Raw genomic sequence first — 25,001 nt, forward strand, 5'->3', positions numbered from 1 at the left:
GGGTGCTGGTTCCTCTAGACACAAAGGATATCTTGACCATTTGATGAGTCATATCCTAGGAACAGTGTTAGGCCAAGGCTCGCAAGATGGCATGACTTCATCCAAGGAAGAGCTACGACTCAATCCTTATCTTCCCATGGTCCCAGTGACTCCCCAAAGCTATGTAATGGCATATCCATGCTGGTTGATCCTACATGACCATGAAGAAACAAAGGTAAGCCTACACTACATTATACTACATTATAGAGACATGCATAATCTGTGTGGTGTGTAGTAGCCATACAGTGAAACAACATGCCTCATAATTGGCAGGGCATGAAATATAAATATAACAGAATGGGTATCATTGAGCCATTGGCTGAGCTGAGTGTGGCAGGTTGTGCTTTGCAATGCTTAGAAAAAAGTTACTTCATCACTGGAAATAGTAGAATGGTTGTAGCAGTTTTATGCTTAAGTTGAGAATGAAAGAGGATGACTTTTGCATCTCTATTAATGTCATAACATAAAATAGTGAATAGTTTACAGTGGAAGCTTTTGGAATTAGCTTTCTGGTTGTGATGCTAGACACCTTAGATATATTGCAAACAATTGAGTAACAAAATGTGATATTTGTACATCAAAGCTTAACTGACCAGAGACTGAGGAACAAATATGTGGATGAGTGCATGATGATAGGGTTGCTCCATTATATGTACTTGATTTTTTTGGTTACACATTTGCTTATTTATTAAAAATCTGCAATGTTGCTACTGTACTGTATGTCACTTTTTTTCAGCTTCAGATTGACAACTGCCTCAGTGAACTTGAATCTGGAGATTTTGGAGATGAGGTGAGATTCTTTTTCTCTGTTCTCTTTCTCTAGCATTGTGAAAAATGTAATATGTTTCAATAAAGCTATGAATGTTCTTGAATATTATCAAAACTTAAATTAACGTTATTATCCTCCTGATGTCCTGTAGAAGCTGTAGAAAACTGTAGAAGCCTCATGCCTCATGTTTGCTTCATCTGCACATGGCACATAGTGCACTACAAGTAGTACATGATTATTGGCAGGACACAGATTGTGAAGATTCTCTCTCCCTCTACAACATTATAGGATCCTGTCTTTTCTACAAGGTGAGTTATCCTTAAGATTTGATGATATTTCTTGTAAAACTTTCTAAACATTTAAGGAATGATAAATTCTGTTGGACTGATCATTAACTGTACTTTCTTCATGCCATTGACAATCAACTGTACTTGTTATATTTAACCTTTCTGTTTAATTTGTTCAGGGTCTTTTGGTGGCATCACACTTGTCTCCTGAGGAGATGCGCCTCGTGTGGCTCTTTACTTCCCACCATGGACTGCTCTCCCTCACAGCTCAGGAATCTGTGAGTCAGCTGGTGGGATGGAGGCGTGTATATCTTCCAGTAGAATCCAGCCAGGATGCCTCCTCCCCAGGTGTTCACTACCTGCTGCTGTCTGCCATGGTAAGTACTTAAAATCAAAACAATATTGATAGCTCCTCCATTATTTAATAAGTGTACATCACCAGTACATTTAAGGGGACAGGTAGTGAAAATACATGGAAATTTAAGAAATCATTTTGATGTGCATGAAATTTTGTTTAGAAAATATTTCTTTTGCTGAGTGATGTTTTCCAGAGGCAAAATTGACATCTGCAGAAAAAAAAAAAAAAAAAAAAAAAAAAAAAAATATATATATATATATATATATATATATATATATATATATATATATATATATATATATATATATATATATATATATATATATATTTTTTTTTTTTTTTTTTTTTTCAAAAATATTTTTAAAATTAAGATGATGCCAATTGTCAGATTGAACCCAAAATACTTTATTTTGATTCTCAAATGATTAGTGTTAAAGGGTGCCAATGCACTTTTCTTATTATTATCTAAATTATTGTTATATATACTTTTTATTTCCCTAAAATTTAAAATAATTATTTATTATGATACAAAAATTCCATACATAATAATTATTATGACACTGCAAAATGTGCATCATAGATTTTTTAGCACTTTCATTTACAAACATTTTGCAACAAGAATCATGAAAACTGGCCAAAAAAATAAGAGGGAAATCTTGAGTTGAATGTTAATAAGTTATAAATGAAAAAACAGCAATTAAAGGAAGGGCATCCACTCGGGGTAACGGTTCCCAAATGCCAAATCCAAAAGTCCTTCATCAGGAGGCACCGTCTCAGCCCTAACAGACTAGGGAAAACTAGATGTAAAAAAAAAAAAAAAAAAAAAAAAAAAAAAGGTGAATGCTGGCACTTCACTGGCTACCTGGGGTATATTGGATGTCCCTCTGAAGGCACTTGTCCTTCATCTTTTTCTTCAGTGGAATGTCCATTGCTCTATCCTTCTTTTCAAGGAAAGATTTCATATTGAAATTAAATGGAACTCCCATACAGGCATAAATGTTAACCTCCTCCATATACCCAGCAATGTACTCATTTGCTGCCTGGGCCAAAGCACAATCCAGCTTGTCTTTGGATGCAGGATGTGTTTGGGATAATATAATCACACTGATATGGAATTATTCATTTTGGATTTTGTGTGAACCTTTTGAGGCATCTTTTCATCATTGTGTCAAATGTCAGAGTCGTACACATCATGAACAAGCTGAATTGATCAGGCTTAAGGGTAAATGAAACCTTCATGTGTTGTGGCTGGGGAGTTCCTGCCCTGATGTGAGATCATTCCCTACTGTTATATGTTCAGCAGAGTCAGATGTTTTCTCTGTGGGTGACAAAAGTAGTAGTTTCCTCTTTTTACTGGAAGTAAGCAGCAATCAGGGGACTCGTTGACTGCCCAAGGCTTCCTCCAGTATGGAAGATGAAGTTGAATCCTCTGGTATTTCTTCAGTTTCTTTGCTTCTCTTGTGTTTTATAGGAGTTCCCTCTTCTTTCTAAAGTTTTTGCTAGGCATCCCCATCCTTCATAGATCTTGTGAAGGTTAGAAAATAGATTTTTTGGAGAGAAACTGCCAAAAATTGCAACAAGCCTACTCTGTGAAGGCTGAGTAGCCACTGGGACCCCCTCCCAGGCACTCACCAACAATGATCTCTCTGCTCTTGCTAGGCTATCTAGTTGCCATTATTCACCATGAGCTTCAGTTAAAAAATGGGAAAAAAATAATTTCTAAACCCCCCAAAAATGCAGAAAATACTTGTGTGATCTGTGCGATGTGTATGTCATGCTGGGCACACCCACTTCACTAAAAGTTGCTAAAAAATACTTAGAATGCAGTAATCCCTCTGAAAATTGGTGAGAGTGTTGCCAGATGACTACTAAAGTTGGTGGTGCACTTAACTCAAATATGCTAAATCTTGGGTTTTCAACCAAATTTTCACTACCTGTCTCCTTAAGATTTTTGTATTCTTTACTTTTTAATTCTATATGAGATATTTTTCATATGAAAGGCTATGTTATATGAGCTTTATTATAATCATACACCAGTGTTAAAAGACCAGATAGATTTTGACTCCACTCCTAAGAACTCAAAAGAATATATTTTGCATATTTACAGTACGTAATGGATGGATAAATATGCGTACATAAATAACTGTTTCTTTCACTTCCTTACAGAATCATTGCTTGCTAGGTGTGCTTCTGGAGACTGGGAACATTACAGATATGTAAGTCTGTACATTTTGTAGTCACTCTTGCATTTGATATATATGTAAGGAATGGCCTCTGCATAGTGAAATGTAATTTAATTTATATTTGCATATAGACAGTTACTTGAATCTCAATGTACTTTTCTTGTCGACAATGACAAATTAATTTTCATTAGTTTTAATTTAAGATGTGTTTGAGTTCTTGAATAGCAGTGGTTTAAGGGTACATAAAATTTATTGAGCAGAGTTATGAGTTTAGAGTTTACTTTCAGCAATCTGATCACTGAATTTTTACAATATGTAATAATTATACATTATATCCCAGTTCTTTTCATAAATTAATTAGAGTATTTTGATCCACAGAAATAATGTTTAAGAAATTTATTACTTGATTGAAATGAAATACTGTATGTTGTAGGGAAAGGTTACTTACATCATGTATTTCTAGGCTTGACGAAGATGCTGGGCCAGACCCTTTCTTAGTTGACCAGATAGAGGCCTCACTGTACCATCTTCATGCACTTCACATCAATACTACTTGTGAGGAGAGGTAAGTACAAAGTTTGCCCTCGTATATGTCAATGTTGGCTGGAGAACAAAATAGAAAATTACTCGTGAAAAATTGTTGGTCAAAAATTGTTGGTCAAAGTTAGTTTGATTAACTGTTATTTTACAGCCTGACCAATGGTGGGATTGAGACTATCTCTGCTGACGACAGATTTGGAAAGGGGACTCCTAGCAAGAAGCCTAAGGATAGGACAGATGTTGTTGAAGGTGATAGAGTGATATTGTTTGTAGAAATCTGATGGAAGAATATTCTAAAGCAAAATTATACCTTGTAAAAAATGTAGTACTATTGTTTTTCCTTCATTTGAAGTATCAGTTCAATACCTGGTTCTTAAATACCAATAAGGTAGCTTTTTTTTGTTGACTCCGTTACCACTACTTCAACAAAATATATTCTACTCAGGTGGACTACGACTGCCAGATGTACCTTCTATTCTCAAGCAAAAGTCCTCGGCACCACTTGAGCCTGTGCTGTACATGGGAGAGCATGGTGGGAATGAGTGGGAGGAAGAAGCCAGTGAGGACTCCATTGCTCATAGTTCTCAGGATTCCTCCCTTGCTGCAGAAGAGGATGGGAGAGAAGATGAACCAGATGATGATTCAGAATCTGACTGGAGAATATTTAAGGTAGGAGTTGAAAAGATTTATCCATCTATTATATGTCAGGCTCACAATCCCACATGGGGTAGCCTTGACAAAGCAAAGCATGTTGGCCCCCTCAGGAAAGGGATAGTCTTGTGGACCACAATAGTACACCCTAGGAGCTTCATGATAAGACTGTTCCCTATCCTGCACCTGCTCCAGTTCAGTTCTTAGACCATAGCAGATGCCAATGGTCCCTGCCACCTTTTCCTGGGGTCAATGAGATTTTATCTCATGATATTTTAGGAATGTTGAAATTTCATATTTCTTATTTTTATTTTTTGTCTATTTTACTATTTTTGTGAGTTTGCCCTTCTCATTCTAAAAGCTTTGTATATAATCTTTTTATGCTTGTATGTGAATGGAAGTGTAGTATGGTGGTTCATGAGACTTCCTTTCCACCAAGATCCAACAGGGTTAAAAGTGTGAATGATGTGTGTGTGTTGCTGTATAGTACTTTGTCTGGGCCACCCCATATTTGATTACCACCATGGTATATATATATATATATATATATATATATATATATATATATATATATATATATATATATATATATATATATATATATATATATATATATAGATAGATATATGGATACATGTGAATTGTTAAAGTTCAATGTTTGTGGGCAAGGAGATTGCTTTCACAGTTCTGCCATGAAAATTATTTTAGAGTATTTCCAAGTTAACTTCTTTTTTAACTACAGCCCACAGAGAATAGAGGGCTCCATCAGTATGACTTTGAGATGAAGGCACGGCCCTCTAAAGCTCCAACCTCTCCCATAAGGTAGGCTTCCCCATCACCAATAGAGAAGTTGCTATACCTTTTGGTTTGTCTTATCTTTCTTTATGCTTATTTTTTCTTTGCGTGTTGAGGCACTCCTTTCCATCACACACTGACTTGTTGGCTTTTTCTTACATAGCAAGGATGTCCTTAAGTGTTCACTTCTTCCACATTGTAGTAATCTATTGTATGCTTGTTTACTTCTTTGTTTTAAGAGTTAGTTTACTGAAGATAACAATATTTCCAGTTTGTCTAGGTCATTTTTTGTTTAAACTGAAATGAACAGTATTTGTGATTTATCTGAAAAAATCCTACTTATTTGTATAATATTTTTGCCTTGTATCAGGTAACCTTTTACTTTGTTTTGGGAGGGATTTATTGTTATGGTTATTGAAGGAAAGTACTCATTGGCAGTACCAATTGAGTACTTTCTGTTGAGTACTTTCAATTGAGTACTTGAGTACTTTAATTGAGATTGAGGTTATTTATTGATGTGATACCACATGTGGTTAGCTTGTCATCTGCAATTCCTCATTGAAACAGATAAAAGAAAGGTGCTTGCTATTATCTGTGTGTGTAACTTATATAATATCCCGTTTTTAGAGTAACATGTGGGAAAGAAAGTGTTTTGTTTCATCTGGTGCAACTAGAGGTTGGAGAGGGAGTGTTGATCCAAGCTCACAACTCCACTCCCAACACTTCTCCCTCCTCACCACCCAGCCACACCACTGCACCTCTACATGCACAAATCCTTCACAACTTTCAAACAACTTGTGGACATATTCATCATGTACTGCAAGCAGCTGTTCGTTGCAAGGTAGCTGTAAACTTGAACTATGGGAAAGAATAGGTTTAATTTTTCTGTGAAGTTTGCAGTAAATAATGAAATATTTATCTTTAGGACATGAGAGCATTGTCAATGTGTGGTGAATAACAAGATCCACAAGAATAAAATAACACAGAAAACTGAAATCAAATGCACCTAACTTGTATCACAGCAGATATTACCTGTTAGATATGTTACTGTTGATATGGACATGAGAGATAAATAAATCCCTAGAGTGTTGGTATTCAGTATTGATGGTGATTCAGTTCCCTGTTCCTTTTAACAGGATGCATGTGGAGGGTACCAGGGAAGCTCAGCACTCAACACCATCAAGGAGCATGGGGTTCTGTTTACATACTCCCCACCCACAACTGATGGTGGTAAAAGACGAGCACAGACCTTCTCTTACTGGGTAGTTGGGTAAGTAAATGTTAGTCTTCTTAAGTTGATACTAATAGAAGTATGTGAAGTAGGATGAGGTGATGTGTGTACCTGATATGTTTAGTAACTCCAAACTAGATCCTAATCAATTCTGCAGTGATATATAAATGCCTAATTGTATTTCCTTTGGCATGCTTCTGTTTCCCAGGCGTCTACTGGCAGCCCCTTATCAGCGAGAGGTTTATGTCTGCTATCATGAATCAGTGCCACAAAACCTCCTAGAAATGGCCTTCAGGGTATCACTTGGCTGTGTGGTGTAAAATCCAAAGCAAAGCCACATATCTAAAGTGTGAAGTGAGCTGTGCTGACTGAATCTCCAAATCTAAACTATGTTTTATCATAAAGGTGAATGCTTACTTTGGAAATGTGGAAATATATATTTTCAAGATCTAACTACATAGATTTAAAAAAAATATTTTTCAAACAGTTAATACTAATCTATCAAATTTTTGTTGTGATTTTACCTCATGTTCATCCTCTATATTCCCACTGCCATAATCCTTGAACAAACTGTCATTTTTACATTGGTTTTGTTTCCTTGAACAACATAATATTCATATTTTATTTATTTTCAGATGCCTCATATCCTTTAGACTCTTGTTGCATGACTTGCAATATCTTTTTTATACATCAGATCTGCAGGATTTATACTTAAGTCCTTTTAGCACTGTATTTGTTAATACTCACCCATTATCAGGCTTCTTTAATATTTGCAAACTTTTTAATAGAAAATGTGGCTGCACTCCATTAACTTAATTACTATATTTGCTCAGATTTTGGCATGGGTTATATGTCTGGCAAGAGTATACCTAACACTTTTGACAGTGTTTTTTGGCAATTAATTTGGGCATACATGCATGGAAATATATGTGGGTGCAGTAGAATCCCTGTGATGCAGTCATACATTTTGCTTTACATGACGGTTTGTCCTTCTTCAAATGGTGACAGCTTCACCATGTGTTCTCTCATCAGTGTCTCTTATTCTAACTTATTCAAGAGTTGAGCATATGTGTCTGTGTCTTAGTGTATGTGTCTGTCTTAGTCTACCTCATTGATCATTTGATAAGAGATGAACATTTGCCCATTTGTGTCGAGATAATGCTCAGGTTCTTGTAACATATTTACACTCATGACCATGTGAAAGGTCTGTAGATCTGCATTCATCAGGCTTTTGTTGAGTTTAGAGGGAGTAGAGTAATCTACATTTTTGGAACCATTGTTAATAGGTTCTTTCTATGACGTCTTCAGTGGTGGTAGTTGCATTGAACTCCTTGATGATGTTGACATACCTAAAAGCATTTATGTGTATGCTCACAACAGCACATTTCAGGAGAGATTATAGCAGTTATGCAAGTCTTGGTCTGGTTCCAAATGTGGGAGTCTTGCAGCACCTGAATCAGTTTGGAAGCTTAAAAGAAAAGATGTATGCTTACATGACAGGCTGTTTCATTAGGTCCAGCACCTGCATCACAGTTTTTCTGCCCTCTAGTATCATTACTCTGTTGTTTTGAGCAGATAAAAAAACCTGGTTGTTACTTTAGGATTAAGATTCTTATAGTACCATGCTTTTAATTTTTTACTATATTTATTAATATTTACTAATGTTTTTTGTGCCTTAGCTTTTTGCCTCTTTTTGTGTTGTGGTATGGATCCTTTCTGTTATAGATTTCTTAAACATAGTCTTGATTACTGCACTGAAAGTTACCTCCATAGTGTGAGCCTTGTCAGTGCCATTCTGACCATTAGTAAAATGGTGTGCCATACCACCTTCAAAGGTGAACTGAACTAAAGATTCTGGAATATATTTATGAAAAAAAAAAGTTGCAGATTTTCTCAAAGGCAGCATTAAACCAGAAAGTCTGGTTCTCTGTGTACTTGATGAGATCATCCTTGGTGTGTGGGTCATGAATATTGCTCCTTATCAGGATGACCTTTTCCTATTCACTGCCATGTTTCCAGCCTGGCCTAGAGTGTTGCAGTTTTGGGTATTGGGCTTGAGTTAAGGGTTGAGGTTGAAGACTTATCAATGTTTCATCCTTAGATCTTACCCTTCTCAGTAGATTGTCATGCTGCAGGTAGTGAGGTTGATGTGGGGAACTGGTGGCATGGATGTGGATGTCTGTGTGTTTCTGATTATCCCAGCCAAGACTGTTCCCTTTGCCCTTCTCTTTCTTCAGACAAATTCCACCAAGTGAGGTTGATGTAGGGAACTGGTGGCATGGATGTGGATGTCTGTGTGTTTGTGATTACTCCAGCCAAGCTCTTTCTTTAGACAAATTCCACCAGTCACATTTCTCACTCTACATTCTCTCAGTAAAAATATGGAGGCTGCAATGTGCCTTAAGTAAAAAATAGAATATATATATATATATATATACATATATATATATATATATATATATATATATATATATATATATATATATATATATATATATATATATATCAAATAGAATCAACAAATTAATAGATTGCTGTCCTATGTGTGAAAGCCTCATCATTGAAGCTACCACCTGGAGAAAATGTTTGTAAGTTCTTCATCTTGTTAAGTAATAATGTTTAATAGAATGGTAATGTTGTTAGTGGCCTAATATTTTATATATTGTGTTGTTTTGTAACCTTTTGCAGATGTTTAATGTTGTTGATGGCCTTATGAATTTCATAAATGTTTTTTTCAATTTTATAAAGCAATTATAAATATACTTACTATTGTAATTGAATACATTTATATATATTTACTACTTTATATATATATATATATATATATATATATATATATATATATATATATATATATATATATATATATATATATATATATATATATATATATATATATATATATATATATATATATATATATATATATATATATATATATAATATTTTTTTTTTTTTACAACACGGTTGTAATCTAACAACTTAAGAAAAGGAAAGGTAATTAAGAAAAGAAACATTCCATCATGTATTATGATTGGATTTTTTGTTTCAAGGAGAAGAAAAGGAATAAACAAGAAAATAAAAGAGATGGGGGAAGAGAAGGATAAGAAAGAGAAGAGAATATATATATTCATTTTCAACATGGCTGAAGTATATATATATATATATATATATATATATATATATATATATATATATATATATATATATATATATATATATATATATATATATATATATATATATATATATATATATATATATATATATATATATATATATATATATATAAGGATGGACCCAAAAATGTAGTGAATGGAAGAAGTGGGAGACTTTCAGTAAGACATTTTAACTTGCAATTTTTTCATGGCACCAAAGTTTTGAGAGAGAACTGTATATAACTTATTTATGTTTTATTATCATTTATTTCATCTAACAAATTTATTATATGACAGTATCAGTATCACCACAACACAGTGCATCTCCATGAATGGAATCTTATTACGAATGATAGCTGTCTTCATTATATATCCACACTAAGAGACCGCATTTTTAAACACTTAGGCATCTTGACTTTCTTGTACATGCTCTACTGCAAGTTACATGGATTTTCAAAGGTGTTTTCATGATTATACTGTAGATTAACATTTCTGCCACTACAGTAAAAAAGACATCCACAAGAATACTGTGGTTTGCATGATTCTTTTGGTAATTTAACATCTTTACATCCTCAACAAAAAAAAAAAAAAAAAAACATCCACGATAATCTGACAGCATATGTCTGTAGGACTTAAAAATATTCCTCATGAAAGGCTAAAAAAAAAAAAAAAAATGGCGTCTTGTCTTCTTTCTAGTGCAAGTCACGGATTTTGAATGATTTTTCATGACTATATATCTATCTATCTATCTATCTATATATATATATATATATATATATATATATATATATATATATATATATATATATATATATATATATATATATATATATATATATATATATATATATATATATATATATATATATATTGACGAGAAACTTACTAGTTATGTCTAGCCTTTGAAGATAGTTATAATGAAAGCCTTTTCCATTTAAAAAGGTACGGGCTAGTGAGGAGAAAAAAAAAAAAATCCGATCGACCATGTCTGTACTCTGTAGCCTTTGCAAAATAGTCCCAGCGATAGCCTTTACCGTCTAAGAATACAGACCAGTGAGATAAAAAAGAAGAGGCGGGCAAAGGAAGATCAACAGTATTTCAACCGCGATGCTCTCCGCTGCCTCACACACACGGCTGTTGCACGTAGTTGAGACAGTAGCCTCGGTTCCCCGATTCCAGAACGGCAGCGTTGCCCTCGGTATCATCAGTGTGATAGACCAACGTAAACGGCTTCACGAAACCTGTGGGAGAAAGGAGAGGCGAAAAGGATGATAGATGCATGAATAATGCTTAGTGGTGAAATCATTACGTTTACACAATTAGGATTTATATATGGCCTGAACAAAATCGTGATAACCATAAACATAAGTTTCTCCATGAAGCTCATGTTTACAGAAATCAGAGTTTACTACAGGTTACAGTAATATTTGTGGTGCTTAGAGCCAGAGTGACGTAAGCACCAAAACTTGGAAAACCTAGAAAAAGTCAAAATTTTGCGCGTTTCAAAATACGATTTCTCTTCAATGGACTTCGATAAAAGTAATGATTGGTAACAAAATGTTCTGTAATTTATGCCCTTTACAACTATTTAGATGAATCACATTATGAAATTACAATAAAATTACATTATCAAAAATAGGTGGGTGTGATGGTGGGGAGGTGTCCTCTTGGAGGAAGAATCCTTCCTCTAAGAATGTCCTGGCGTGGCACGTGACTTGCAGCGCTAACCGTCATTGGCTGGCTCTTCCCGCGCTGCTGTGGCAAGGGGGCTGCTTCTCTCTGGCCCCAGCAACTGATACCTATCACTCAAGCGTGGCAAGAAGGTTCCTTGGATAGTTTCACTTGGATGGATTTTTGACAACATTGTGGGGTCCATTCTGACGTCTGCGTTCTCACCCGTCACAATAGAAAAGTTGGGGAAGACAGTGAAATAAAGATAATAATTTCGGTCACGAGGTCGCTTACGTCACTGGCTCTGGGAGCCTCATTTATGCTTTTGGAGACTTGTGTGCCACGCGTAGTGGCACCTCCGTTAATGACGCACACCATAAAATAAAGTGGTGGTGCTTAATGATAACACAAGGTCTCCATGCATATCCCTTGTGTGTGCGCACTATCCAGAGCCAATCACGAACGAAGGTCAGTTTAGGGGTAAACTGACCTTGACGTGAGCCACTCACTCGTTCAGCAGCTGTTGAGGTTCTTTTGTTTTGTTTTGCTTTAAAATACACAAAACTAGCATATTTACACAAACCACCAGTCATATATTTTCAATTTATTCTCATCTTTTTATTTATTTATTTATTTATCTATTTATTCTTTTTTTTTTTGTCACTTTTTCCCTTATATTTTGTTTATTTTTTCCTTTCCTCCATTCATCTGATTTTCTCAGTTTTCATTTGTCTCATAACTCCAGTTTTCTCCCTCCTACTCTGTACTTTTTTTTTTCTTTTTACTTTTAAAATCTACTGTTTTCTTAAATATACAATCTCATCCTTGCATCATGCTTCCCTTCCCCTTCCTTCACCACTCACGCTCTGTTGATCTCCCAGTTACCTTTCCCATTAAGGCCCAATACTACCTTTACAAAGCACGCATTTTTCTTTCACCTTCCATATCCTTCCTTCACACCCTCGTGCATAGTTACCACCACCATATCCCGCCTTCGCCTCAAATTTTCTCCCCACTGACCCCGTGTTCAGAAACGCTCTGCTCTCTCATTATGATTATGCCAGGTTCCCAAGAGTATTTCTCCTGTTAATCATGTAGAAATATTGTTAATCTGTCACTAGGACCGTAAAAACACCATCGAAAACCAGTGTAACTTCAAGTAGAGCCTTTTGAAAGTAGTGATGTGGCGCAGAAATGTTTCAGAATAGTAGTCATACTCCTAGCATTCACTCACTGTACAACACGGCGTCTCCAACGGTGACTCCTTCTCGCACATTAAAGGCGTCACCGCAAATTCTGTCCACGCAGTTAGCAGTGGGGTCGACGGAGGAGTCAGACAGGCAGGGAATGATGAGCCAGTCGTTGGGGCAGTTTGCTTGCCCCACCACGGCCCCCACTTGCGTTGTCGTGCTGCCCGTCAGACTGAAGGACTCGGGATCGACGTTTACTAGGGAAAGGGAGAAGGAATACGTAGTACGTGTGTGTGTGTGTGTGTGTGTGTGTGTGTGTGTGTGTGTGTGTCATGCAGCGTCTTAAGGATCAACTTCTGTGGCCTCTAAGTGTGTGTGTGTGTGTGTGTGTGTGTGTGATAATATTAGCACCGCGAGGCCGAGAGATGAATGGGTTGAAGTGCTTGAGTATGAATGTGGGCGGCCGTGAGCGCGAGAGGAAGACCATCAAAGGCTGAGTGAGAGTCGTGGGAATGACGGCAGAAGGTATTACAGACAACGCTTGATGGGAGCAGCTGATGGATGGTATATGGTTAGTGTGGGAAGAGGTGGATGAGTGTGGCAGTAAGTAAAATAAAACACAAATAAGCGAATTAATGAATAAATGATATGGCGACTTTGATGGCAACTGACGTCATAACCGAACAAAATAGCTTAGTAGTAAGTTTTCAATCGTCATCCTCTTCACACAGCACCAAGAATCTCTCTCTCTCTCTCTCTCTCTCTCTCTCTCTCTCTCTCTCTCTCTCTCTCTCTCTCTCTCTCGTGATTTACTCTAAACTCCTCCTTCCTATCTTCCCCTCTTTCCGTCCATACAAAACATTCTAACTTCTACCCTTTTCCAAGTTCCCTCGTTCTTTCTTTTCCGCATCCGTCCTCTAATTGTAACTAAATAACTTCCCTTTCATGTAGTACTTCCTCTTCCTCCTTGTCTTTCATTCCTTACCGGTATCCGCACAAGCAGTGTATTGAATGCCGCAGAAATTCCTCTCGGTACGCACGCAGGAGGTGTAGTCTTGATTGGAAAGCTGCAGTCCGGTGCTCACGTCGTAGTTGTAAGTCTTAATCTGGCCCGTCACACCCTGGTAGTACTGCAGGCATCCGTTGGGAGCTGAGTGAGAAAAGACCTTTCGTAGGAGTCTTGCAGAGTGCTTTGTTTATGTTGGGAGAAGGAGGTGATGGTTTGGAGAATGAAGGGAGTTGGTTTGGTGATGTCTTGTTATCAGGAAGGAGGATAAACTTGATAAATAAAAGAGATGATAAAGAAAGGAGAGGAATTTAAGTTTTGGTGGTTAGAGGAAAGGTTCAGTCAATGATGAGAGGATAGGGAAAGTTAAGCCGTGTTCAGAAGGCAAGTAACATACCGCACTCTCTTTCACTATGTATATCCCTTTCCCTCGGTACGTCCACTGATTTGCTGAGAATATATCACTTGTCAGGTTTTGTAAGGATATTCCCAGGGGATCAGAGGACATGAGTTTGAGGGAAAAAGCTAACCTTCCACTGCGTTTATCATTTTCCCTCGAACTCCACCGAATTACTAAGAATCAATCACTAGTTGTCTTTTATAAGGGAATTGCCGGCAGAGGACATGCGATTGAGGAAAAGGAAGAGATCTAAACGCAGTGGAAATAAGTGCAGACTTATGACCGACTTGTGACAGTGACTGTACCAAGAAAGTATTGCCATTATATTGATTCTTGACGTAATGGAACCTGCTCTACTCATCCTTGCTGTGGCACTGGGATGATTTGTATACTAATTCAGTTGTTATTATTTTTGATACAGTAACGGAGAGTCAGAGCGTGGCCTAGGTTAGGTTATGCTATGTTAGGTTAGGTTAGGTTAGGTTAGGTTAGGTTAGGTTAGTTTATGTTATATTATGTTATGTTAGGTTATAAAATTATGTCATGTTAGATTAGATTAGGTTAAGTTAGGTCATATTATGTTAGGTTAGGTTAGGTTACTACATTAGGTTAGGTTAGGTTATATTAGATTAGGTTAGGTTAGGTTATATTATGTTAGGTTAGGTTAGGTTATATTATACTAGGTTAGGGTATGTTAGGTTAGATTAGGTTAGGATAAGTTTGCTATCAATTAATTCACTTATTACTATCATTGACGGAGAGTGGCAGCGTGGCCTCACCCGTGTAGTCAGTGTTGCAGGGAATCTGGGACACCTTCACCTTCCAGCTGCGCTCAAAGGCGGGCCCCATGGTGATGACGGTGAGCACGGCCTGGGTGTTGCTCGTGCGCCCCAGATCCACGTACACTGCCCGGTGCAAAGGGTGTTTATTTATATACTTATTCATTATTTTTCTCTGTTGTTGGAAGGCTTTTCTTTACTTACGTGTGTGTGTGTGTGTGTGTGTGTGTTTGTCACACACACACACACACACACACACACACACACACACACAATCTGTAAGGCCGCTTTTACATTATTTATTTATCCATTTCTTTATTCATTTATTTATTTTATTTATCCTATTCATTTTCTTTCTTTCTTTCTTTCTTTCTTTTTTTTTTCTTTTCTTTTTTTTTTTTTTTTTTTTTTTTTTTGTGTGTGTGTGTGTGTGTGTGTGTGTGTGTGTGTGTGTGTGTGTGTGTCTGGGAACACGAGGAGGGACTTAACATTTTGAAATATTCTCACGGCACACTGACCCCATTCCTCTTTGAAATAATAATACATTTGTGTTTTAAGTGATGAAACCTGCAAAATGTTACACGAATAAGTTCTTGAAAAAAACCCGGCCAGAACTGTGGTGCAGAAATTTACTGTACCTGAACGATGCAGCTTGCAAAAAAAAAAAAAAAAAAAAAAAAAAACATCAGTCCTACTTTGTCTTCGCGAGTTATGAGAAAAAAATAATTGAAAAAGATGAATTTATAAAGTTGGAGGGCGCTGACTTGTTTATTTATTTATTTATATATTTATTTATCTATTTGTTGTAAGAAATATTAACTGACAAAGATGAATTTACAAGTTTGATAACGCTGGCTTGTTTACTTATTAATTAATCTATATACCTGTTTATTAATTTTTTGTAAGAGGAGGTCTGGCCAAGGGGAAAAAAGAAGTTTAAGGAAAAAAATAATAAAACATACCGAAAGCTCTACTCCTGAAAGATGACTCAGCACATTTTATGCAGCAAACTGAGAAGACAATGGCAGCTCACTCAAGTATTCCTCAGCAAATAAGTAACGAACCATTGCATAGATACCGGTATAGATTTTAGGAATGGCTACAGCTACAAGTGTACACGCATCGTAATTACTCATTAGCTTCACGCATGAAGACCCCGGTGCCTGCTCTCAGCCAGCCAGGAATGTGTTCATCAGAAAGAGTACGTGTTCGCATTATTATTCGTGCTGATGAAGCTAATTGAATAAATATAATTAACGTGGCTGTACGTCGGTGGATGGTGCTTTCCCTCCCTTCCCTTCCCTTCTACCCTTCCCTTGTGCCTTTCCCTCCTCTCTCTCTCTCTCTCTCTCTCTCTCTCTCTCTCTCTCTCTCTCTCTCTCTCTCTGTTTCTATCCATTTCGTTCTTTATCCTCCTCCTCCTCTTCTCTTCTCTCCCCTCCTCTCCCAGTGTATTGTTGCCGTTAGCTATTGTGACCTTAATTCCTAATGGACAGTAACGGTTAATGAAATCCATAAATTGTGTCTTTTCTCTCTCTCTCTCTCTCTCTCTCTCTCTCTCTCTCTCTCTCTCTCTCTCTCTCTCTCTCTCTGTGTGTGTGTGTGTGTGTGTGTGCGTGTGTGTGTGTGTGCATACGCCTCCTTCCAACAGTTTACGTTCATTCTTGGTCTGCTGGATTACCATTTCTTTCTCTCCCCCCAATCTTACCCCCCTGAACAAAAAAAAAAAAAAAAAAACTTTAGTGCCCCTCAGTTTGATCCATTTCGCCCTGCAGGCATCCAAAATCTTGTTTCACTTTAGCAAACCAAAACTCAAACCAATCTTTTTCCTCACTCCAGCACTTCTTCCCTTCTGCTTCCCGTATTCTCCGCCTGCCTGCCTGAACCTCCCGCTTCTCTCTCTCTCTCTCTCTCTCTCTCTCTCTCTCTCTCTCTCTCTCTCTCTCTCTCTCTCTCTCTCCCCGCCTGCCATCCCCTTGAGCCTCACTGTGGTTGCCGGTGCTGGTGCCACAGATGATGGGGGTGGAGCTGCCGCCTGACACGGTGAAGCGGTCGTTGAGGCAGCGGTTGTCCGTCGTCTCTGGCCCTGATAGAACTAGGGAGTCGAAGTCCAACCTATGGGATAGATCGATAGAAGGATAAGTGGTTGGTATAGAAGGGTTATTAGAAAGGAAATAGACTGTAGGAGTGATATTTTCATTAGAAGTAGACAGTATATAAGATGGATAAGGAGTAGGGTGTCGAAATCCAACTAATGACATAGATAAAGAGATAGATAGAGGAATCTAAATGATAAAATCAGAGAATAAGAGTTATATTTTCAAAAGTGAATGATACAAGAAGGATAAGGCCTAGGGTGTTGAAATCCAGCCTGTAGGAGAAATAGATAGTGATAGAGGAGCTGTTGCAAAGGAAATGGAGTGTAGGAGTGGCAGTTCCATTAGAAGTGGACGAAAAAAGAAGAATAAGGATGAAAGCGTTGAAATCCATAGAGGAAAGGGATTGAACAGAACAGACAGAACAGAGAGATCACTGAAAGGAAGCAGAATTAAATGAATGATTGTATTGTTGATGGAAATGGAAGGGTGAAGAAAGCTATAAGGAAATCTCAGTAGGAATAGTAATAGAAGAAATAGGTGTGTGTTTGAGATTTATGATGAAACAATACGAATACTGAGAGGAGAAATGGTGGTGCAGAAGTTGATGTGAACTTAAGGTACTATTATAAAAAGAAGGGAGGGAATGGAGGCTTTCTAGATGCATTACCCGTAAGAGAGAGAGAGAGAGAGAGAGAGAGAGAGAGAGAGAGAGAGAGAGAGAGAGAGAGAGAGAGAGAGAGAGAGAGAGAGAGAGAGAGAGAGAGTTTAATATGCTGTCAAAAATTAAGGAGGAGAGATAATGAGGAGATAAATCGGACATAAAAAAGGTGACGAGGTGGTGAGTTGGTGCGGTGGGTCATACGTCTTCCTGTTAATTACTTACCTGAGCTGGCACACGGAGGGGTTGACCTTGTTGACAGTCAGCTGACATGAGCCCACGCCATCAAAGGGCTTGGGATAGTTTTCATTGACGAAGTAAGTGCAGTTTTGGGTCACCAGGCCGCCGCAAGAGACCTGAACTGTCGTGGTGGTGGTGGTGGTGGTGGTGGCGGTGGTGATGGTGGTGATGGTTGTAAGGGGTGAGGTAGAGAAGGGAAAATGAGGTAAGTTGTCGTGATAATAGCTACGTTGATTAATTTTATCCACTCGAATTTATACTCTCTCTCTCTCTCTCTTCACGGTACTCACATACGCAGCAGTTCCCGCCAGTCTTGCAGCTGCCCGAGGTGACGCCGCCGAGTCTCTTGCACTCCCTAGCGTTGAAGCAAGTGCCGTTCTCGCCCGAGGAGGAGAGGCAAGGGGTGTTTGCGACGCGCCGTATGTTGAACAGGGAGAGCATGGGCGACACGGAGAGCTTCAGCACTGACAGGGAGTAACAGGGATTGTGTTATAAGTAGCGGCTGTGATGGATTTTTATTATTATTATTATTATTATTATTATTATTATTATTATTATTATTATTATGATTATTATAACTATTATTATTATCACTATTATTCGTATGACGAGGAACAATCACTACTTTCACGCTTCAGTAGTATGGAGTATTCCTACTTTACGAATGATATTGATGTGTCTGGTATTAGACATTTAAATATTTATTTGGCTATAAATATGTAGAATATATAAAGATATAGAAGAAATAGAAAATGAAGTAGTAGAGAGGAAGTAAAAGAAGAAAAGAAGAAAAGTATAGCCACAATAGGATAAAGAGCAATGGAAAGAAGTATCTTATTGTCTTTCACACTTAACAACTTTCATCATTACTCGTATCGGGACAGTAACCAGTTTGTGTTGGCATTAACTCCTGCTTCACTCCGGGCCCCGTGTCGATGCAAGGGGCGGGGCGGGGCAGGGCGGGGCGGGAACTCTTTTCGTCCTCTCGATGTGAAACTGCTTACTCGTGATTAATGCGCGGTTGTGTAAACGAAGGAGTGAATAGTCGAAGAAAACTTGAATTTTTAAAAATTTCTTATCTTATTTACTTTTTTCCACGGCAACAGCACACATCAGGCTATAGTTATGGACGGGGAACCTGAGACCTTTTTTGTTTTTCAATAGCATCATGTTGAAGTTGTGGATAATTTATTAGTGTATTGTTACAATTCATTATAAAAGCGGTTCCTTTTCACTACACGTTTAGGAAAAATAAATTTATATAAAGAGAATAGATTAAAAATGCATTCCTCCTTCTCCTCCTCCTCCTTCTATTCTCTATATAGCTCCCATAAACAGTCCCGCTAAGAACCAATGGATATGCTGCTGCTTGTTCTTTCATTGTATTCCTTCTCCCCAATATAGTACCAGCACCATCACCACTACGTCCTCCTCTTCCTCCTCCTCCTCCTCCTCCTCCTCCTTTCACACTGTACTTATGTTAGTATAGTCCCCACAAACAACCTTATAAGGCCCAACACATATACTGCTGTTTGTTTTTTCATTGTGTTCCCTCTCCTCAATCACCACCATCACCGCCGCCACCACCTCCTACTGTTGTTCCCCTCACCACACATCTCTTTGTATTCAGACCGACCAAAAGCACTCAGCCTTCACTCCCATTTACTCCGCTTTCGACCTGCGCCACTCCCTCCCTATACGTTTCACTCCCCGCCATCACCACCACTCCCTCCACCACTCCCACTCCCTGCTGGTGTCCTTGGCGTCCCTCCCGCCAAGTGCAAGCGGGCATCACAAACCAATATTGACGGCGCTCTGCTGTTTCAATCAAATTTTACCTTACATGACTACCCTTATTTTTCTTTTTTATATTCAGTCACTGGAGAGCTCGGGTGCGTTTAGGGTTTGGGTGAGAGGTATGGGTTTGTGTGTGTGTGTGTGTGTGTATGTAAGTCAAAGCATATATCATTATCTCATCTGAACTCTTATTTATGGTTTTCGTGTCTATTAAAATTTGCTTTTTCTATTTTTCAGCCTCCCATTTTTTTTTCTATATATTTCATTAATTTATTAATTTGTTCACCTATTAATCAAGTCTCTCTCTCTCTCTCTCTCTCTCTCTCTCTCTCTCTCTCTCTCTCTCTCTCTCTCTCTCTCTCTCTCTCTCTCTCTCTCTCTCTCTCGCTCTCTCATTATCCTTGTCATATTCTCACTTGTACCTCTACTCATTAATGCTGCCCTTTCATTTTTCCTCCTCCTCCTCCTTCTCCTCCTCGACGCGATACGCAGAAAGACAACCTTCACACCAATTAAATATAAGAACTGCCTCACGATTCTCGCTGACGATGACGAGCAGACGTCCCTCGAGGCAGGAATTGTAGCCAACTCAATCAGAAAGGAACACCTCACTAATTTTTTCTTTTTTTTAGTCGATACTCTAAATACTTTTTGGTTCACTATTTCATGTCCTTTTTTTTTGTGCTGTAGTGTGGTGGTGGTGGTGGTGGTGGTGGTGGTATGGTGGTTGTGGTGTGGTATGATGGTTGTGGTGTGGTATGGTGGTTGTGGTGTGGTGTAGTGTAATGTGTGTGTGTGTGTGTGTGTGTGTGTGTTTCTCCTCCTTCACCTCGTTCTTCTCTTCTTCTTCTTCTTCTTCTTCTTCTTCTTCTTCTTCTTCTTCTTCTCCCCAACAAACCGAATAAATAAAGCATAAGGGAAATTGAGTTCGCAGTAATGTTTTTCATTTGGCTTTTATGGTTTTAATGTGTGTTTATAGGCACTAAGAAAGGATCTCTTACTTTAGATAACTCCATCACTTTCACCTCTTATGACTTCCACGTTTTCCGGTCTTAATATCCTTTGACTCTTTGTTGATTCTGGCTCTTATATTGTTATAGTTGAGTAATTCAGGTTATTATAGCCGAGTCATTAGGGAGCTTGAATAGAAGATGAGATAAATTTATGGATGAGGATGATAGGTGAATATAGGTGGATAAGCTGTATGTAAGAACCGCCATGTGTAGGCCTGATGACTTCTCGTAGCTTTCCTTGTATTCTTACGTTCAGTTCTTATAATTTTTCGTCCTCGGCTCGTATTATGAAACGCCTTAGACTCTCATAAAAACTATTTTCGAAGGCCACACAGATGATTAGCCAATTTATCATGCCTGTTTTTACTGCCAATGCGCATAATCCTTGTTAAAATATCACTAGAATCGTGAAAATATCCTTGAGAATCCTCCCCCCCCTTCCTCAGTAGTTTCTTTCCTTACGGCATGTTAAAAGTAGTCAAGACAAGTCACGGGAATGTTTGCGAATGCTGTCCCTCATCCTCGTTTGTTCCTCCTCCCTTACCTTCCCTAACCAAGACCCATCCACGCCTCGACTCACTTCCACGGTACTGTAAACGCCTTCCCTTTTCTAACCCCGACTCCTCCTCCACACCGTTTTCTTTCTTCTCTTCCCTTCTCTTGCTACGCTTTCGCTTTTGGACGCGTGACGGGAGAGCATTTTTTCCCGCACTCGTTGAGCGCACACACACTGTACATAACGCATACACACGAACGTAGCATGGTAAGTACCTGTCCCCACACCCACCCACCCACATATACGCACACACACACACGGGAAGTCTATTTGGGTGTTGTTCAGGGTTGTGGATTTGTGTTCAGCGTTCTGTTAGATAGGTAGATGAAGTGACGGACCTGTCAGTAGGGGAGTCCAGAGGAATTATTACGAGTAGATTGACTGGCTACCCGCTGACATTCTCCCTTTCTCTCTCTCTCTCTCTCTCTCTCTCTCTCTCTCTCTCTCTCTCTCTCTCTCTCTCTCTCTCTCTCTCTCTGGCTCGTATTCTGCTATCTCATCATAACTAATTTTCAAAGGCCACAGAGATGATTAGCCGGGTTCTCAAGAGTTTTCTCCTATTAATAATGTAGAAATCTTGTTAATCTGTCACTAGAACAGTAAAAACATCCTCAAAAAAAACTGTGTAACTTTTACTATATAGAGTGCGGCTCAGAAGGTTTTCAGAATTTGGTCCTTCAGTCACCACCAGTCACCACCTCATCTTTGTCAGCAGGCACTACCTCATCACACCCACGTCCCCGGATTTCAGAGTCATTAGTTTGAATGAGGTTTATTTCGAGAGTATTACATTATTTCTGAATCGCGCGCATAGCCACTGGACAAATGAGTTCCTGATACGCGATAAAAAACCCAGACGTGACAGGAAATACAAGTGTCCTGTGTGTCCGGGGCTGCTGGTACTGTTTGCTCGCGACTCCTAGTGGGAGGGGGATGTTGGGATGTGGGAAACACCAGTGCGGTACGATATTTTTTTCTCCTTTGCTATACTGTTATGTTTTTCTCCTTGTGCCTAAGTTTATCTCATGTAAGGGAAACACCAATGCAATACTCTTTATTCCCTGTTTTATTGTGTTCTGTTCCCTTCCTGTGCTTATGTTTTATCTTATGTTGTGTGGGGTGAGCATGCTAGAATGAAAATACCAGTGCGATATTTTTCCTTTCTGCTTCATTATGTTCTGATTCTTACTTGTGCTTACGTCTTTTTCTCTTGCTGTCTTGGTTTACTGTGTTGTGTTTTCTCTCTGTGCTTATATATGTATCTCATGCTGTGTAAGTGAGGATTCTGCGTTACGGAGAACACCAGTGCGATACGATATTCTCTTTCCTGTTTTTTTTTTTTTGTGTGTGTTGTTTCCTTCCTTTAATTATGTCTACCTCATGCTGTCCTAGGTCCCTACTGTGATGAAAAACTTATTTCTTTCGTATGAAGACAGGACTTGTGTTATTATTACTTATTTTCATTTGATCTTTTACGCATCGTGGGAATCACACAAGGGGGAAAAATTTAAGTTTGAACTAAAGGTCACTCCACTGCCGCTTCCATAAAGAAAATAAACATAAGAGAGCCAATAGAAAAGCCAGTTTAGTTACGCATGTTATTTGTTCTTTCTTCACTATTCTAACTGAGAACATAACACTCTCTGCAGGTTCAAATTACATCCATTCTCGTCTTATTCAGTATTCCTCCATTACTTTGTTTACGACATATGGCTCTTTTGCTGGCGGAAATGTGGAAAAGAATGGCGTATGTGCGCCTTGATTTATGGCGATGGAAACATAAATCCTTTCATTGCACAGACTAATTTCTCTTTCCCTCCTCATCCATTCTGATCCTCAACTTCCCGTCCCCCTTCGTGGCGGCGTCGGGGGACTTTGCTGGTCCCTAGGAGACTCTTGGTGGCAGGCGGGGCGTGAGTGATGTCAAACGAGATCTTACGGAATTTATGCTTCAAGGCGTAAATGACAAGCTTAAGGAAGATGATCTGAAGATGTTGGACCGTATTCTGAAACGTTTCGGTGTATTATTTCAATTACTACTAACAGGCTCCAGTGGAAGTTAGCGGTGTGACTTTGTTGCGTCTTGGCTGTCTAGTGGATTGTAAACGATGGCTCAGTCACTCCTTCAGGACATTATGATTATATTGATACCTTAGCTCCTCCTAAGACGAGCCGTAATGCACTTGTTGTAAATACCAAGCGTAAGTGTGCATCAAACATCGATGACTAGCGAATGGGAGAGACACCACATATTTAAATTATAATCTTATTACTGACACCTTACCTCCTCCTAATACGATCTGTAATGCATTAGTTGAAAATATTAAGCGTAAGTGTGCATCAGACATCGGAGACTAGTGGATGGGAGAGACACCACACGTTTAATTAACCTGTTTTTTTTTTTTTTTTTTTTTTTTTTGTGCACGGCGTTCATGATACTCGCATGATCCTCCCTTGACTGAAATGATGAGGCACTCTCCCTCTCTCCTCCCGCGCACCTCACACACACACACACACACACACACACACACACACACACATCTTCCATATTAATCAGCATTCCTGAACAACTTCGGCAAATATATTCATGAAGCGGTGAAGTCAAAGCTTTTGGAGACGAACCGGCAACTGTCGGCCTTGTCAAATACTGTTATGAGAAGAAAATTCGTTCAAAGACTAGATTATATTCCCACAGTGAGGTAAAAGTGAATTTCCTACTTTCTCTCTCCCACCTACCTTCCTTCCCACTCTCGGGTGCTTCCCATCCTCTTTTTTTCCTAGGCCGCTTCCTCCTCCTCCCTAAATCTCTTTTTTCCTTTTCCCAGCGCGGTTGTATAGAATTGTCGGGGTGTGTAGGTAAAGTAGCAAAGAGAGAGAGAGAGAGAGAGAGAGAGAGAGAGAGAGAGAGAGGAGAGAGAGAGAGAGAGAGAGAGAGAGAGGAGAGAGAGAGAGAGAGAGAGAGAAAGAGAGAGAGAGAGAGAGAGAGAGAGAGAGAGAGAGAGAGAGAGAGAGAGAGAGAGAGAGAGAGAGAGAGAGAGAGAGAGAGAGAGAGAGAGAGAGAGAAAGGAGGGGAGGGAGACACCAAATTGGGTTTATGATGCTGATTTTTCTTATATACGCAGAAGAGTGGCTGTGGGATGTGTGTCCTCCCGTGGCCGGTCTATAAATATTCCAGTTTGGCGTTTTTCCGGTCGGTGGCGGGGGAAATAAAGCAGTGAAATGGAAGGGGGAGGTGGTGTCGGCGTGTTGGAATAGAGGGGAGGCTATACCTGCTTCGTGTTTGTGGTAGCATAGAGGTAATAGTAGTAGTAGTAGTAGTAGTAATAGGAGTAAGTATCAGTTTTACAGCCAGAAATGAGCATACGTTACAGTGCCATACATGGAACGAGAACAAGAGAAGGATGAAGAGAAAGAGAAGTATAAGAACCAACAATGAAAAGAAAACGAATAGGTATCTACAAGAGGAAAAATGATACATGTGTCTCCATTTTCTTCTGATTATTGATAATTAACCTTGAAAGAATCCACATCAAGTACATCGGAAAAAAAAAAAAAACGAAACAAAAAACAAAACTAACCAA

General features: G+C 38.6%; 2 protein-coding genes across 7 annotated transcripts in view; one reads left to right on the forward strand and one right to left on the reverse strand.

The window, feature by feature from the left end:
- Positions 1 to 9,615, forward strand: part of LOC135109372 (protein inturned-like) — a 30,749-nt gene extending 21,134 nt beyond the window's left edge. For 5 of the 6 annotated variants that reach the window (XM_064020791.1, XM_064020783.1, XM_064020765.1 and 2 more), the window contains 12 exons: positions 1 to 214; positions 776 to 829; positions 1,054 to 1,116; positions 1,275 to 1,472; positions 3,620 to 3,669; positions 4,100 to 4,201; positions 4,328 to 4,425; positions 4,622 to 4,845; positions 5,570 to 5,649; positions 6,250 to 6,463; positions 6,759 to 6,892; positions 7,062 to 9,615. In XM_064020791.1, the coding sequence (XP_063876861.1) occupies positions 1 to 214; positions 776 to 829; positions 1,054 to 1,116; positions 1,275 to 1,472; positions 3,620 to 3,669; positions 4,100 to 4,201; positions 4,328 to 4,425; positions 4,622 to 4,845; positions 5,570 to 5,649; positions 6,250 to 6,463; positions 6,759 to 6,892; positions 7,062 to 7,173 (1,543 nt within the window). In that variant the 3' untranslated portion in view covers positions 7,174 to 9,615. The remainder of the gene's footprint in view (positions 215 to 775; positions 830 to 1,053; positions 1,117 to 1,274; positions 1,473 to 3,619; positions 3,670 to 4,099; positions 4,202 to 4,327; positions 4,426 to 4,621; positions 4,846 to 5,569; positions 5,650 to 6,249; positions 6,464 to 6,758; positions 6,893 to 7,061) is intronic. The other variant, XR_010272681.1, reaches the window with a different exon arrangement.
- Positions 9,616 to 10,899: 1,284 nt separating this feature from the next.
- Positions 10,900 to 19,626, reverse strand: LOC135106462 (uncharacterized). Its single transcript, XM_064015478.1, has 8 exons — positions 19,530 to 19,626; positions 18,345 to 18,518; positions 18,040 to 18,175; positions 17,045 to 17,172; positions 15,058 to 15,183; positions 13,858 to 14,022; positions 12,917 to 13,129; positions 10,900 to 11,252 (listed from the first exon to the last, which is right to left on the reverse strand). The coding sequence occupies exons 1-8, from the start codon at positions 19,624 to 19,626 to the stop codon at positions 11,134 to 11,136; spliced, it is 1,158 nt and encodes a 385-aa protein (XP_063871548.1). The 3' UTR covers positions 10,900 to 11,133.
- Positions 19,627 to 25,001: the final 5,375 nt, after the last annotated feature.

This window comes from Scylla paramamosain, chromosome 2, assembly GCF_035594125.1.
Source record: "Scylla paramamosain isolate STU-SP2022 chromosome 2, ASM3559412v1, whole genome shotgun sequence".
Lineage (NCBI taxonomy): Eukaryota > Metazoa > Arthropoda > Malacostraca > Decapoda > Portunidae > Scylla > Scylla paramamosain.

Coding starts and splice junctions, on each gene's coding strand:
- LOC135106462 (XM_064015478.1), bottom strand. CDS start 19,626: ATGGTGGTGATTGAGGAGAGGGAACACAATGAAAAAACAAACAGCAGT. Junction 14,023..15,057: donor CTGCAACACTGACTACACGG/GTGAGGCCACGC, acceptor TTTCTCACTCAG/CTCCCAACGGATGCCTGCAG. Junction 11,253..12,916: donor TGGAGACGCCGTGTTGTACA/GTGAGTGAATGC, acceptor TTTCTCCCACAG/GTTTCGTGAAGCCGTTTACG.